A 15,529-nucleotide genomic window follows, 5' to 3' on the forward strand; every position below is an offset into this window, starting at 1 on the left:
GATTCCAGCATGTCCCCTCTTATCTTGTCTACCCCGGGTGGTGCGGGGCAGAGAAGCACAGCAGGGCTGCTTCTGTGCCTTCCTTCTGCAACTGTCCCCACAGCCAGGCTCACTGGCCCCTTGTCCCAGGGCCTGCCCCCTAGCAGTGAGACTCCAGTTCCGACGTCCTGGGCGTGGCCGGGGCAGAGGGTTCCGCTCGGGCCCACTGGGGCAGGTCCTCAGCTGGGCACATGAGCTGGCGAACTCTCTGCAAGCAGAGTGGAGGGGTCCGTCATGAACCGGAGAGGGGGCAAGTCTGCCAGCGTCCCTCATCACTGCCTCCCCAGAGGTGCCAAACCTGCTCTCCAGGTGCCAACACCCTAACCACAGCAGTGTCTTGGAGGCATCCTGTCTCTTCCTGGGACTGCTCAGCACTCCCTCTGTCCCTCTGACCCCACACCAGGGTCCCTGGCCCTCCTGTGTGCCAGCTGCTACCCAGGCAGGCAGCCACCTGCCAGCAAGGGGACCCCAGCTCATCCTCTGACTGCTTTCCTCCCCACCAGCTCCCTACCTCTCTGAAAGAGCCCTTGAGGGTGCTGAGCTTGTAGCAGCTCCAGGCGGGAATGCAGATCATGGAGGAGAGAGCCAGGAGCCAGCCCAGGGCATCGCCCCACCACGGGTACAGGTACTTCTTGTTGTAGGTCAGTGGCGTGTACTTGATCAGGGAGGACAGGAAGGTGGCCTGAGGGTGAGAGGAGAAGAGACGCGGCTGGGGGAGCATGGGTCCCCCCGGCCAGCTGGGCCAGTCTGCCTCCGAACTCCATCCACATCTGCTCAAAATCCACACCCCCAGGAGGTACTTCCGGGGCACCCACCCTGTCCTTCCAGGGTCCCCGTGCCCCTGGGCATCCTCAACTGGGACATGGCTCTGTGCCTGGCCGTGAGCACCTGGAGGGCAGGGGTCATGCCTGGGCCGCCCCGGCCTCATCATACTTGGCACACAGTGGGTGCTGCTGACACAGGTAAAGCCAGAGCAGCAGGGCTTAGTGGCTCAGGCCCAGACTCCGGAGCCAAGCTGCCTGGGCTTGAGCCCCAGCTCTCGGCCACCTTCCAACTTGGGCGAACTGCTTAACCTCTGGGGCTTCCGTTTCACCTGAAAAGTGAATATAAGGGTAATTCTTACTTCGTGGGGTTCTTGTGAGGATTGACTGGGTTAAACGCGTAAAGCATTTGGTACCCGGCAGGAAGTAAGTGCTCTGGAACTGCTGCTGTTATCTCGGTGCTTATCGGTATTGTTCTCAGCAGCCCGATGCACCTGCCACATTAGACTCACACCGTGGGGTTGAGTCTGACAGCTCTGGCCCTCAGTTGATCCTTCTGTGAAACGGAAAGGAAGAATCTATCCTGCCGGCATTTTCTAGAACCCAACAGGAGGATGAATGAAACTTTTAAATGATTTTCAATGCCCACGGGTAAGTACCTTCTAGGGCTACGGCCCGTCTACCCTTCTGCTCTACCATCTCTCTCCCTTCGTCTGGCTTTCCTCCCGGAGGTCATCGTTTTTTTGTTTTTTTCTTTCTTTTTTTTTTTTTGCGGTACACGGGCCTCTCACTGCTGTGGCCTCTCCCGCTGCGGAGCACAGGCTCCGGACGCGCAGGCTCAGCGGCCATGGCTCACGGGCCCAGCCGCTCCGCGGCACGCGGGATCTTCCTGGACCGGGGCACGAACCCGCGTCCCCTGCATCGGCAGGTGGACTCTCAACCAGTGCGCCACCAGGGAAGCCCCCCGGAGGTTATCTTACTGTGCACACAGCCGGTGTGAGGAAGAGCCAACAGTATTTGATAAGGGGCCACGGCCTGTACCCAATCATGTCTTCAATGTTGTCATAGAAGCGCCCGGCACCTGCCACGAAGAAGAGAAGGAAGGGGGAGAAAGGACATCCTTTCGCATCCAAAGCATCAGGATGGGGACCACACCAACCAGGAAGGGCAAGGACAGTCTGTAAAAGACATCGTGGCTGTCTTCTCCAATCCCTGCTGGGAGCAGAGCCTTCCCCGGATGGAATTCGTAGGCATAAACAGCAGTGGGAAGAACCTGGCTTAGGCAAAGGCAGGAACTTTCTGGTGATCAAGGTTGTTAAAGGCTAAAAAGCTCTGGGTAGGATGGGACACGGGCCCACCTGGGTGGCCCGGGAGCAGCCAGCACCAGGAGGGTGGACAAGGCCGCCTCTGGAGGGCTTTTCCAATGGTAGCAATGTAGGTAGGATTCTTGAGATGTTTGAGGTTGGGAGGGAGAGAAGTCTGAGGAGAAGGTGGGTGTGAGCAGTGAGGTCTCTCTTTTGTCCAAGGGCCCTGGGCAGGACCACGGGAAGAGTCACTCACCGTAGGCCCACGCCACACAGAGGGACTCAAAGATGGCCACGAACAGGAGGCACGTGCCACTGGCTGCGTAGTAGTCAAAGAGCTGAAACACGTACATACCGCCCTGCCCGGGAGGAGAGAGACAGAACTTTAGCCAGAGGAAACAGGCACCCTCGGGGCACGGAGCAGAGGTGGGGAGGGTCACAGGAGACAGAGACTAAGGGACAGTGTAGTTTGTAAGCTGTAAAGCACTCGGCAGACATGGGACAATAATAATGTTTGATTATTGTTTTTGGAAGGAAGATGCATGAGAGAGCCCTTGTTAGCTCACCCCTGAGAACACGCAGGGGGGGACCCAAAAGTCCAGGACAGCGTGCATTTTGGGCAGAGGGTCAGAATAGGGGCCGCCACGGGTGTCATCAGGCTGATGAGCTCCATCCCCCTCCTCCCCTGAGACATCACTCAGAATGTCACCCACCCCAGGGCTCCCTTTCTGCCTTTGAAGTCTGTCCCTGGAACGTGGGTCAGCTGCCTGGGAACTCATGAGATCTTGCTGGAGAGGCGATTCTTCCCAGCCCAACATGTCTATACCTCTCAGCTTCCGTGGAGGCAAAGCACCCCTCCGCCACGCCCAGAGCCAGGTGCTCAGTGCTTCCTGGGGTGGGAAGGGGCCCCCGGGCCCCAAAGCCCAGAAGGCGGTGACCTGAAACTACAGCAGCCTGCCCCCCCGCCAGGTGGCAGTCACCCACCTGGGCTCTCCCCCTCGCCGGGCCCCACCTGCAAGCCGCCCAGCCCCTCACCTCTGTGAGCATGACGAGCCCGACGAGGAAGGAGGTGACAGACACCCCCAGGATGAGGACCTCCCTCCGGTTCTTCTTGCGGAATACACCGGGGTACATGTCCACCAGCGCCGTCACCAGGCTTTCCACGCACACGAACTGGACGAGAGGGCGAAGAACTGGAGGACAAGAGCCCTCACGAGAGGCTCCGTCAACCAGCTGGCGCCTTGCTCCCGGGGCAGCCCTGCCAGCCTCCTGCCAGCCCAGGAGCGGACCCCCCTCCAAAGCTCCCTTTGTTCCCCAGCAGGGCGTCCGCGCCTGACACTCGCCCAGCCCCCAGCCCACACACACCACCGTCCCTCGGGCTCTGAGCGGCCACCTCTCGATACCTGGCTATCCAGTCCCAGGAGGACGACCATGAAGAAGAAGCAGCAGGCCCAGAGGGGCGAGAAAGGCAGCATCACCACAGCCCGGGGGTAGGCGATGAAGGCCAGACCAGGGCCTGCGGCGGGGAGAGAGGGACACGGCCCAGTGCCACCCCAAGGTGGGCTTCCCAGTGTGGGACACGGGACAGCGGAAGCCCAGAGCTACTCCCCTGCACCGTCCCCACCCAGGAGAAGCCACCCGACCCTGACCCGGTCCCCAGTCTCCAGCGCATCGCCCACTGTTTTCTCACTGGCAGCGACAGAACCTGAAGGCTGTGAGCATTCTACGGGATATGCAAAGAGAAGAGGACGGGGTCCGCCCCCTGCATTTCTGTAAGCTCTGCCTCCCATCCTGAGGGCTCACTCTCCAGACCTATTGCCCCCAAACCAGAGCTGTCAAACTTACAAAGAGCTTGGGGGCCAGGCAGGCCGCGGACGCCTGTGAAGCTGCCCCAGTGTAAAAGGACGGAGCGGCGGACCTGGAGCCGTCCTGCCCCCTAAGGCAAGCGCTGTGTGGTTTCCGTAAAGTTCCAAAGAAAATACCTCCAAGACTAGACTGGGTCTGGGGCCACCGCTGGCCACCGCTGCTCCCCGAGCCTTTTCTGTCGCCCCACAGCAAGTGAGCTGGCGTGAGTTTCAGAACACCCACGACACACATCCTCTCAAACACACTGCTGCCCTCAGCTGGCTCAAACGGCAGGAACAGGTCACACGCCAGTGCCGGGTCCTCGATAGGAAGCTTCGTTTGAAAGGAAGGGTATGACCGAGGGGCCCGGGACAGTGGTCAGCTCCTCCGCCCGTCTCCCAGCTGCTGGGACACGCCCCACGCACCAGCGGACACACGGCACAGAGCCTGGCACAGGGCTGTGCTTCGTAAAAGAGAAACACGATCGTTCTTAACAAGAACCAGCGATGCCAGCTTCCCCTTGCTCGGCACCCGGTGTGACGGGGGGAGCTCGTGAACCCCACGATCAAAATCGTCTTGTTACAGGTGCAAGTGGGTGGTCCACAGGCGTGGGGGGCGAGCAAGGCAAACACCGGCCGCTTACCCAGACGGGGGATCCGTCTGTGATTTTATTTAAAAGCAAGAGCAGCACCGCGTGGTGGGAAGGCAGGCACTTAGAGGAGGAGACTCCACGTGCCGGGAGTTAACTTACCTCTGAGACACACGCTAAGGGGAACGAGACACGGCAGGATGCATGACAATGTATACAGCACGTGATCACTTGGTTGTTACGAGGTGTAAGAGACAGAAACAGTAATACGGACGCGTGTTTGAACGTGTACGTACAGATGTGTGTGTATTCTTTTTCTCATAAAAGCCTAAACTACTTCTGGAAGTAAAACCATGAACCTGGTAACACTGGTTGCTTCCAGGGTGAGGAGCTGGAGGCCAGGGTGCAGGGGACAGTGTTCTCTGCACACCCGTTCGCCTTTTGAAGCTGGAATTGCTGTTTAAGTCCATCCCAGGTCTCCCCAGGACGCAGCCACTGAGAGGTCACCCCCAGTGTAGGTGACAATAGGAATGCCTGCAGATCCAGGCGGGCTAGTGAAGGTTCAAACAAAGCTCACAGAGTCCCCTGTCTTAGGCCCCCCGCACCCCCCAAAACACCACCCACCTGACTCGGCCACCTCAGAGATGGGCACCCCCTGCTCCTGGGACATGAAGCCCAGGATGGAGAAGATGGCAAACCCGGCCACGAAGCTGGTGCCGCTGTTGAGGAAGCAGAGGGCGATGCAGTCCCTGCAGGCGGGGCGGGGAGGTGGGGACAGGAGGGTCAGAGGGGCAGCCAGCGCCTCAGGCCGGGACGCAGGAACCCCAGGTGACGCCGCCGGCCTGGCAGGGGCAGAGGGAACCCAAGGGGCTGGTTCTGTCCCCCCAACTCCATGGGCTCAGACTTGGACTAAACCCACGGTCATCCTGCAAGAATGAGACCCTAAGGAAGTAACAGAATCTAAACATTACCCATGGCCACACAGCTCCCCTTTCCCGTCATGCTGCCACTGTGCCTCCTGGGACACTACCCCTGTGACCCCGCGCATGCCGGTACGTTAATGGAGAGGAGAGGGGCACGGAGAACCCAAGCAACAGGTGCTCTGTACTCACCTAAATTCAATTTTGAAATGCATGATGTGATTTTGTTTAGCTAATACTAAAACTGGCTTAAATTCTCTGACGTGAGCCAGGTGGGCCCGAGGGAACCACAGGGAGGGGATTCAGTGTTTGCTGGGGCGCAGGTACGGAGCACACAGGACCAGGCCCTGTATGACGTCACTCCCGAGCTGGGTTGCTTGCACACCTGTGCCCACTGCCCTCTACATTAGCCCCAGGCTGGGCCCTGCTGGGGGTTCCCGGCCACCCATCACCGTCCCGTCCTGGGGGAAGCAATCCCTCGCCCGTGCTGCCACTGGCTCCTCTCACCACCTGGCAGCCCTGGGGGTTGGAAAATGGCGTGAAGGCAGGTGGGGCGTAGGGAAATCCACGAGCTGGTGCACCCTCCACATCTCCCCTGCTCTAGCACACCTGGAGGGACAGGCGCTCAGGCCCTGCCCCCCGCTCACCTGTAGCAGTTGTTGTGGTACTTGTTGTAGCTGCCCAGGGCCGTCAGGCACCCTAGGCAGATGGCAAAGGAGAAGAAGATCTGGGTGCCTGCGTCCATCCACACCTATGCAGGGAAAAGACGAGAAAGCTGTGCCTCAGGGGAGCCAGGCTGTCTGGGCTCCACGGACCACACAGGCCTACGGCCAAGCCAGGCACAGGATGGCAGGCCCCTGCCCTCAGCCCGCGCAGGCAGCCCCGCGGCCATGCTATTCCGATGCGCTCGGCTTCCCGGGCCCCTAGACGGAGTTTCTCGGGCACCCCCGGGATGGCACGGGCATCAGGCATTGGAGAAAGACTAAAGGACCCACGATGGAGGCCGACGAACTGGTGCTCTAGAACCGAGTGGGGCCTGGCCCGTCTTTTCTATAATGGAAACACAGCCCAGGGCTCTACCTCCACGTCCCCCACCCCAGGTCCCCCGGCAGTGTGCCGAGATTGGAAGGATCCCAGCGACAGGCTTTGCGGGGATGCGGGTCCTTTGCGTCAGCGCCTTCACGGGCACGTAGCTTTGCCCCTTGCGCCTCAACATCCTCTGCAAAACAGGAAGAGCGAGCCCCAGGTCACGAGGCGTCAAGAGGATGGACAGAAGTCATCTGTGAAGAGCTTTGTACTCCCTGGGGGGAAGATAGCTCTCCAGCTAAACATAGGGTATGGCTGTGCTTGTTATTATCTCAGCTGGCTGGCCCAGCCTGTGCATGTTATGATTCAGATTTAACAGCTAGAATAACATCCCAAAGGGCAAGAAGATCAAGGAGAACGGGACTTGCGGCGCTGCAGACCCACAGGAGGTGGGGTCCTGTGGCCACAGACCCTCCCCGGGCACCTCCTGCCTTCAGGGGACCTGAGCACCAAACCGTGGCCGCGGACATCGCCAGGCTGGTGTCCTAACACTTCTGGGTTCGCATTTCTTGTCTCATGTCCGCCCTCCTCGTGAGCCCCCAAACAGGCCCCCGCTCTTCCACTAAAATCGGGCTCGCAGGGCCCACGGGCACCAAAGCCTCAGCTGCTTCTGTGTACAGCTCCTCGGCCCCTACCTGTTCCCTCCCCACACCCCTAACCGTCGTGACCACCCCTAACCTCCCTCCTCTCTCACCACTCACCCCCCCAAATGCCCACTCTCCTCGGCATTGCGGTGCGTCTGAGGGAACCCGTGCCAGCCGACAGCATCAGAACGCAGACTCCTCAGCCAGCATCCCCGGGTGAGACCCTGAACTAGGCCTAGAGGAAAACCCGGAAACCTGTATTGTTTCAAAGCTTCCTGGGCGACCCTAATGACCAGTCAGATGTGGGGATCCCTGCCTTCCAGCCCCTGAGAACTGGCATCCACCCGGGCACTCGTTCCTCCTGCTCTCCCTCCACTTCTGCAGGGATGGGGACAGAGCGGGAAAGAGGGTGAGGACAGGGGGAGACTGTCTCTAACCTTCTGCCCCTCCTGCCCATGGGGACCCCCATCCCCAGGCTATGAGGGAGGCAGGAGCTGCCACCAGGGACAGGGTGTCCGGGGCAGGAAGCACAGAGGAAGACCCCAAGGGAGGAGCCAGGGCCAGCAAGGAAATAGGCAAGGTCGAAAACACCAAGGGGAGCTTCTTTAAACCTCAGGAAAAATGATCATGGGGAAAGAAGAGGGGGTCTCGGAAGCTGGAGAAAGAAAGGGCAGGAATGAAAGGAGAGAAGCTGAGGACAGGCCACAAAACTCCGAGGACGCCCCGGACCGAGGACGTGCCTCGGGGAGCCTGGTTGTTCCTTTGCAACGTCTCAAATCCTTTCCTCTTCTAAATCTGCCCCAGACTCTGCGAGGAGAGTCCTCCCAGGAAGACCCAGTGGCCTCTGGTCTGAAGGTCACTGTTCCTTTTTGTTCATTATCGCAGCCCCAAGTGTGGGTTGCTGTGGCAAGAGGTTCTAAGGTTGTACAGGAAGGATCCCACCAGGCTGGGATGGAGGGCCGGGGAGGTGTCTCCAGGCCGGTTATCCAGGACGCAGCCCCGGACCTGCCCAGCCTCGGGCCCCCGAGGCCTACTCCCCGTGCCTGGCGGGACCCAGGCTACAGCCTGACCCGCCGTCCACGCAGGAAACTCTGTTTCCTTGGAGATGTTCCGTGGCTGCGCACGTGCAGATCCCACGGTTAGGAAGTGTTGCAGACTTGGGCTTGGGAAGCAGAAACAAGAAAAACTGTGACTTGGCAGGTCACCTCGCCCAGAGGGGGAGAGACTAAGACCGAGTTGGGAGGAGAGGTTGAGGAGAACGGAGGAAAAGGCAGCAGGAGGCCTGAGAGCTCAGAGTGCGGGGCTCAGACTGGCTGGAGGCTAGCGAGCCGGCTCCTCGCAGCTGCTCCTGGCCAGCCTGCTGGGGCGGGAGAGCCGCGGGGCCGCGGGAAGGGCCGGAGGACAGCAGGGCAAGCCATTCTCTACCCCCCACAGGCGACCTGCCACGTGCCCCGTCCGCGAGCCCTGGTTTCGGGAACAAAGCTCCAGGGTGTGTCTGGCTGGCGCAGAAGACTGCCCAACAGTACAAGCGAAAAGCGCTTCAGGGAGTGTGGGCTAAAGAGAGGTCTTAGAGGGGCGACAGAGGAAGAGAGGATTTCTAGAAGGTCCAGGAAAGATGTTTTCAACCTGAGTCCAACCCCAAGGACTATTACATTTTCTATTTTCAGGAAGGCAATCGTATGTAAGCCTGGGCTTTGGAGTCAAACTGAACTGAGTTCAGTTCCTAACTCTGTTAATAACTAGCTGTGTGATCTTAGGCAAATCACTTAACCTCTCTGAACCTCACTTTTCTCATCAGGAAAATGGGTATAATAACAAGTAAAATAACAAATGGGTATATTAAGAAATAGAATGGGTAAAATAACAAATAAAAATAATGTATGTAAAATGCCTAACACATAAAGAAATATTAGTTCCCTATCCCACTTCAGAATTAATTCTAGAATAATAAAAATCAACTCTTAAAACTAATCATTCATATTCTTTGGGAAATGTATATCATGGTGATTAAGGCAGAAGACGACTTGGGATGAAACCCAAGCTCCCCCTCCATGCTTGTTTCGTAGTTTGGGGCAAATTTCTTAACTTTTCTAAGCTCCAACTTCTTCCTCTGTAAAATGAGGCTACACCTAACTCGTGGGATTAGTGTGAGGACTAAACTGTCTTGTGCTCTTAGGGAAGGGCCTAGCAGACAGTAAGCACATAATACACGTGTCAGCTATTGGCCTATTTGTCGTTGCTGTTATTTTAAAGAAGCAACTCACCTTCCAGTAATAATAAGGTCCCATAGGTTTCAATGCACGACATCAAAATGAAAAGACTCGTTCTAATCAATGGCTCCAACCTCCTTCCCTAAATAAACCCTTCCTTAGAGAGCTTAAGGTAGAGGTTTCAGGTGTTCAACAAGGACTCTCTGGACACCTCGTCCCCAGCCCCTGTCCTTATCGATCTACCAAAGTGCAGTGGAACAAAGGGTCAGGGTGAGGGAAAGAAAAAGCGCCAGGACCCAGCACACGCCGCACCAGCGGAGTCTCCCGGGGCCACTCCGCAGTGGGAAAGAGACAGCGCTGGGGGCGCCGGGTGAGGCAGCAATCCCCCAGCGCACAGCAGCCTGGCCAACGAGATAAACTCAGCAGTGTCTCCGCCTGGCTTCCGCTCCAGACGGAGAGCTTGGCCGAGAAAGGCACTCTGGTCTTTGTGCTGCAGGGATTTTGCAGCTTTCTCAAGTGCGAGGCAAATGAAGGTTGGCATTGGCACACTTCCTGGGCAGCGCAGCTACTTCCCAGTAGGGCTCTGGCGGGGGGCATCCCGCCCTGCAGAGGCTGCTCTGCTCACCGACAGAAAGGTGGGCTTCAGCAGGAGGCCAGGACCAGCCGTTAGTAAGTCTGCTCGGAAGCTCAGGACCAAGCCTGGCTCTTGGAACGTCTCCCTCCCTGGGCTCAGAGGATTCTGAAGGCATCGCTGCCTGCACAGCCTGCAGCTGCCCAGGTTGGAAGGATGGTGTCCTGGAGAGAAGCCTGAAAGAGGTCTTATTCCCTGCAGTAACCCAGACACAGAATTACGGCCTTTTAACTCTCAGAGTTGAAGGCGCTCTGGTCCACCTTCTTCATATTTGCCGGCAGCTATTACGTAGCAAACGTTACACCTAGAACATACCTGGCACAAAATGGACGCTCAATAAATCTTTGCTGAATGAATGGGCTGCGAGAGAAACAAAGACGAGCAGACAGGACCATAAAACCTGTGGGACTTGTCACCATGCAGACCTGGATTCCAGGTGCAGGTGTGCGGATGGAAAGTTCTTTAAGCTCTCTAGGCCTTAATTTCCTGTCTATAAGATGGGGATACCTCATTGGTCAGCGGTGAGGATTAGTGAAATAATGCATGTGCCCCTCTTAACGATGCCAGGGCCATAGCGGGCGCTCAGCAGTTGTTAGCTAAAAAGCTGGTCAGGACAAACAGAGCGTCGATCACAGAAGCCATAGGTCAGTTCCAGAGACGCTGGACCCTCTCTCCCTTTCTTCTTTCATTCTACCTGCCTGTCTCCCAGCCTGATCTCCAGGAGAAGGCGGCTTGCGGCTCAGCCACCGGTTCACACCGCTGCCCCAGAACCGCAGCGGCTCCCTCCGGCGTGAGGGATCCAAGCCGAACCCACCCCCGGCCTCCGAGGCCTCGCCCAGCTCTGCTGCCCCGCAACCTCCTGCTTGCTGCCTGCCTTCCACCACGGCACTCTGGGTCCCGGCCTGCCGTTCCTTCCACGTGACCTTGGGCCCTGTCTGCTCATCTGCGCAGCGAGAAGTTTGCAGAGATGACGTTGGGGTTTTCTAGCTTCAGCAGCTGGGGTTCTACAGTTTGGCTCCGAGGCCCGACTGCAGCCCTTGGGGCCACGGGGAGACGAGGTGGCTGCCCCTGTGTCTCTATCTGTCTCAGAAACGGGGACGGGAGGGTGAGCTCCCATCCCACCGGATGTCGTGGGGAAAGAGCCCGGGCCGAGGCTGGGGAGGCTTCCGGGCTCGAGTGGTCTGCTGCTTCTGGGAGCCCTGGCAGCCGCAGGACTCAGGATGGAAGAGCTCGTAATTCATCCGGGGGTGCTGGGAGGCTTGAGAAGAGCCACCCCAAATTCTGCACAAGGGGAGCCACTGCCTTCGTGGGAACGGTCCCCGCCTCGGAGGGAGCTGGGGGGCTGTTGCCTCCTCTGTTGCCCCCTCTCACCTCTCAGCAGTGACAGTGCCGCTGCCTTACTATAGAAACGTACGAAAAGCCGTTCGATTTCTGGTTTGCTCTGAGCTGGGCGTCCCTTTCAGGGGCACAGCCCTTCCAGCCCAGGAGGAGGCCCCGGGAGGTGACCTCTGTCAGGGAAGCGGGCTCAGGCCACAGCCGGGCCGGGCGGGGCTCTGGGCTGTGCTCACCCGCGGCCTCTCTACCCCCGGCCCCCTCCTGGCTTTGCTGGCCTTCAGAACGGCTGCCAAAGAGAAGACGAGACCCCGGCAGAGGCTTCTCAGTACAGGCCCTGCCGTCCAGACCCTCGTCAGCAGACAGCCCCCTCCCGGAGGGTGGACCCTGAAGGAAGGGCCGGGGGCCTCTGGACAGCACACAGGAAACTCAGCACCACCAGCCAGCTGGCCCTGGGAGGCGCTGGGGGCCGTGGCCAGGAGCGGGCCTTGTGGGCAGAGGGCGGGCCAGAGGGGCCAGTGGAGGGTCAGGAGAGAGAGAGGCTGCTCGAAATGAAAGGAGACACCCAGAGGGGATGGGAGGTAGTGGAAGGGGAGAGCCTGGGGGAAAGGCTGTTAGGATGCATTTACAGCCCCCCAGAAACACTACAAAACACCACGAGGGCCTCAGGGCCCCTGGGTTCCCTGGCAGCTGTGAACCCAGGAGGGGGAGATGCGTGGAGACACCCCCCTCAGCGTGGATGCCTGGGGTTGTCCAGGAGCAGAGATGCCCAGCTGAGCACAGGGACGGCCCCGTCTGTGCGTCTTACCTGGGGGTCCCACAGACGCGTGAGGTTTGGGTACAGGTAAAACTGAATTCCTTGGGCGGCCCCAGGCAGCGTCACCCCTCGAATCAACAGGACCACCAGCATGAGGTAAGGGAAGGTGGCTGTGAAGTACACCACCTGGCCAAGGGGCAGAGGAGAAGGTAAGGAACTGGGGCAGCCAGCAGCGGGGGGACGGGGAGGGGGCAGGCGGAGGAGCCGCCAAGCCTACGGCAGAGGTCACCCCTTCTGCGCCCTCCCGCTCCCCCCGCAGCTGCTCAGCACTCAGCCTTCAGCCCTCCCCCCTCCCTCTGTCTCCCTGACACACACCCAGCAAATATCTGCTGAGTGACTGAGCGAACTTAGGCACGCTCCCAGCAAGAAGCTTAGAACAGTGGCAAGGGTCGTCAGGGACAAGAAGCTCTGTCACACATGACCCCTGTCCCCACAGAGCTCACAAGCTTAGCACAACCGGGCAGCCAGCTTAGGAGGGAAGCCTGGTCAGAGGCCGCCAGGGCAGGAGTCCAGGAGAACTCGGGATGCCCTCATGCACTCCAGGGCAACGAGTCTCCCCAGGGTCTCGGGGTGGCTGACAGTCATGTTGAGATTAATAGTCATGACGGAATTGCTTTCCCAAAGAACAGCTGTATGAAACGGGGAGCCGTGAACCGTGTTCAGTGTGCGGTGTGCCCACACGCATGGTGCATTCCAAGATCAGATTCCTCCCCACGTGTCCCTCCTGCCTCCCTCTCTCTGTCCTCTCTCTCTCTCCCCTATTCCAGTTCCCCAAATACCAGAAGGACATACCATTGAATCCAGGAAAGGCACAGAATCAAGGAAGAGAGACATGTGAACTCCTCGTGGGGTCATTCCCTCCCATCCCCGACTAGGTACAACTTGGGGAACCCCTGGGTGGCTGAGCCCCCGGGGGAGCAGGGTGGCCCAGGGAAGGGAGGGGCCTGGGGCCCTCGAACACAGACCTTGCCCGTGGACTTGACTCCCTTCCAGATGCAGAAGTAGCAGATGACCCAGGCAAGCAGGAGGCACAGGGCCAGCTCCCAGCGCAGGGCCCCCAGGTGCTGGATGCCGTCCGAGATCTTCAGGACCCGCCTCCTGGGGAGAGAAGGGTGAGCGACTGCACCTGTGCCGCCGGCCTCAGCTCGGGCAGCGGAGCCGGGCCTCCGGCTCTGGTCCGAAGGCTTGTCGGCTCCTTCACTCTGATCCGTGAGGCTCTGCTTTGCCCAGAGATGGGAGGAGACAGAGAGGAGGCAAAGACAAACTGTTCCCAGGCGGGTTTGCTCTGGCAGGCTGAGGACCAGTTTAACCCGGAGAAGGGGGTGCGAACACGTATTTTCTCAAGCGGAGGGTTAGGACGCTTTGATATGAGGAGCCATGTCTTCGGTGAACGCCAATATTTCGGGGAGGGTCAGTAGAAGCAACACACATGCAGCCGCAGGGGAGGGCGGACCCACATGGTGGGCGGGGTGGGGGGGGCGGGGAGCGACGCAGGCCCAGCGCGAGGAGAGCCTCGGAAGAGTCCTGCCCTAACCACAAATACAGGCACGGTGGGAAAAAGCCACTCGGGTGACGGCGCCACCAAAGGAGGAGGCAGAAACTCGTCCCCTGCAGCCCGTGGGGTCCCCAGCCCCGCGCCCGTCTATGGGACACGCCACCCACACTGCGATGGCGCAGGGGCCTCACTTACTCCCAGAACTCGATGACGGGAGAGGTGGCGTTCTCAGAGCTCACGTTCACGGAGCTGCTGGCCCTCTGGAACTCCACGCAGTGCTCTGCCGGGGGTCCAGGGCGGGGCGGGGAGCGAGAGAAACATCACTGGCCAGTATGTAACATGAGCAGAGAGTGGGGCGAAATTTCAGGAGACTGGGAAGCACGGTATCTGGGCTGAAGGTGCCTAAACAAAACAGCCTCATAATAAAACACAAAACGAAACACATAATGACCTCAACAAAGCCACTGCACCCTCTCCCACTTCTCCGGGGTGGAGCCGGGGCGGGGGTGGGTGGGTGTAGCACCTTCTCATTAAAGCGCCATCAGGCGGCCTCAGGAAAGATGCTTTGCACGCCATCAGCTTCAAACATACGAACATTTCTGGGCCACTGTCCTGTAGAGAGTGGCCTTTGAGGAACAATAAGGATGCCTTCTGGGGAAGTGATGCAGCTGAGGGCTAAGAGCACAGGTACAGATCAGAAGACTCTGGCTTGAATCCCTGCCCCCCTCCGGTTATTCGCTGTGTGGCTTTCTAACTCACTTCCGTGGTCTCTAAATGTACGCGAGGGGGCTTCCCCGGTGGCGCAGTGATTGGGAGTCCGCCTGCCGATGCAGGGACATGGGTGCGATCCCCGGTCTGGGAAGATCCCACATGCCGTGGAGCAACTAAGCCCGTGCGCCACAACTAATGAGCCTGTGCTCTAGAGCCCGCGAGCCACAACTACTGAGCCCACGCACCTAGAGTCTGTGCTCTGCAACAAGAGAAGCCACCGCAATGAGAAGCCCGAGCACCGAAACGACAACCCAACGTAGCCAAAAATAAATAAATAAATAAATTTAAATAAATAAATGTACATGAGACGATCCCAGTGTAGGACTGATAAGCGGAGACTGCCCGGCACTCCATAAATAGTGGCTTTTAATTACCCGTCTACGACTAGGGACTTTTCACAGTGTTCACACTCTTCTTTACGTTTTATTAGGACAGTAATCCTGGGAAATATGAATAAAGACAGAGAGCGTTTCCCCACTGTGCACACACGAAAGCTGATCTTCTTAGAAATGGCCCGGCATCGCTTGTCTGTGATGACGTGAAGGCTGGGATCCAGCTCAGCAAATTGTGTATGTTCCACCTTCAGAAAATCTGGGATCTGACTCTTCCCGTTACAGGTATGAGCACCAGTCTGGTGCAGGTCACCACGGCTCCCGGCTCCCTGATGGGCCCAGTTTCTGCTCTTGCCTCCAGAGTCAAATCTCCAGAGAGTAGCCAGAGAGGCTTTGCTCAAACTTCAGTCATGCCATGGCTCTGTCATGTCCCAGTTCAGAAACCTCCAAAGGGTTTCCCATCACACTCAGAGAAAGAAGCCCAAACCTCATCGTCGCCTCCAAGGCCCCATTCCATCCACCCCTCTCCTACTGCCCCGCCCCCGCTCACCTGCTCCGGCCACACCTGCCCTGCTGCCCCCTGGATGCCACCCCACTTCTGCACTGCTGCTTCTCCTACCTAGTGTCTGCCTCCACACGCCCTCCTCCTTCAGAGCATGACCCAGCGTCACCTTCTTAGAGATGCCTTCCCCGATGACCCAATTTAAAATCACACCCCACCCCTAAGATTCCCAGTCTCTCCTCCCCGTTTAGTTTTCTGCACAGCAGTGCCTCTAGCATGACACATGGGATGCACTGATTTTGTTTCTGGTC

The 15,529-nt window shown here is 58.6% G+C and overlaps 1 protein-coding gene across 3 annotated transcripts in view; it reads right to left on the minus strand.

Moving 5' to 3' along the window:
* Window positions 1-9: 9 nt before the first annotated feature.
* Window positions 10-15,529, minus strand: part of SLC6A13 (solute carrier family 6 member 13) — a 32,507-nt gene continuing 16,987 nt past the window's right edge. Inside the window, exons 5-15 of one of the 3 annotated variants that reach the window (XM_060306507.2) lie at window positions 13,809-13,893; window positions 13,084-13,216; window positions 12,110-12,244; window positions 6,106-6,209; window positions 5,163-5,287; window positions 3,508-3,620; window positions 3,140-3,277; window positions 2,361-2,463; window positions 1,781-1,881; window positions 551-721; window positions 10-247 (exon numbers count right to left, since the gene is read on the minus strand). In XM_060306507.2, the coding sequence (XP_060162490.1) occupies window positions 140-247; window positions 551-721; window positions 1,781-1,881; window positions 2,361-2,463; window positions 3,140-3,277; window positions 3,508-3,620; window positions 5,163-5,287; window positions 6,106-6,209; window positions 12,110-12,244; window positions 13,084-13,216; window positions 13,809-13,893 (1,316 nt within the window). In that variant the 3' untranslated portion in view covers window positions 10-139. Of the gene's footprint in view, window positions 248-550; window positions 722-854; window positions 1,133-1,780; window positions 1,882-2,360; window positions 2,464-3,139; window positions 3,278-3,507; window positions 3,621-5,162; window positions 5,288-6,105; window positions 6,210-12,109; window positions 12,245-13,083; window positions 13,217-13,808; window positions 13,894-15,529 lie in introns of those variants that run through there. The other 2 variants (XR_011377795.1, XR_011377796.1) reach the window with 2 other exon arrangements.

This window comes from Globicephala melas, chromosome 10 (assembly GCF_963455315.2).
Source record: "Globicephala melas chromosome 10, mGloMel1.2, whole genome shotgun sequence".
NCBI classification, from domain to species: Eukaryota; Metazoa; Chordata; class Mammalia; order Artiodactyla; family Delphinidae; genus Globicephala; species Globicephala melas.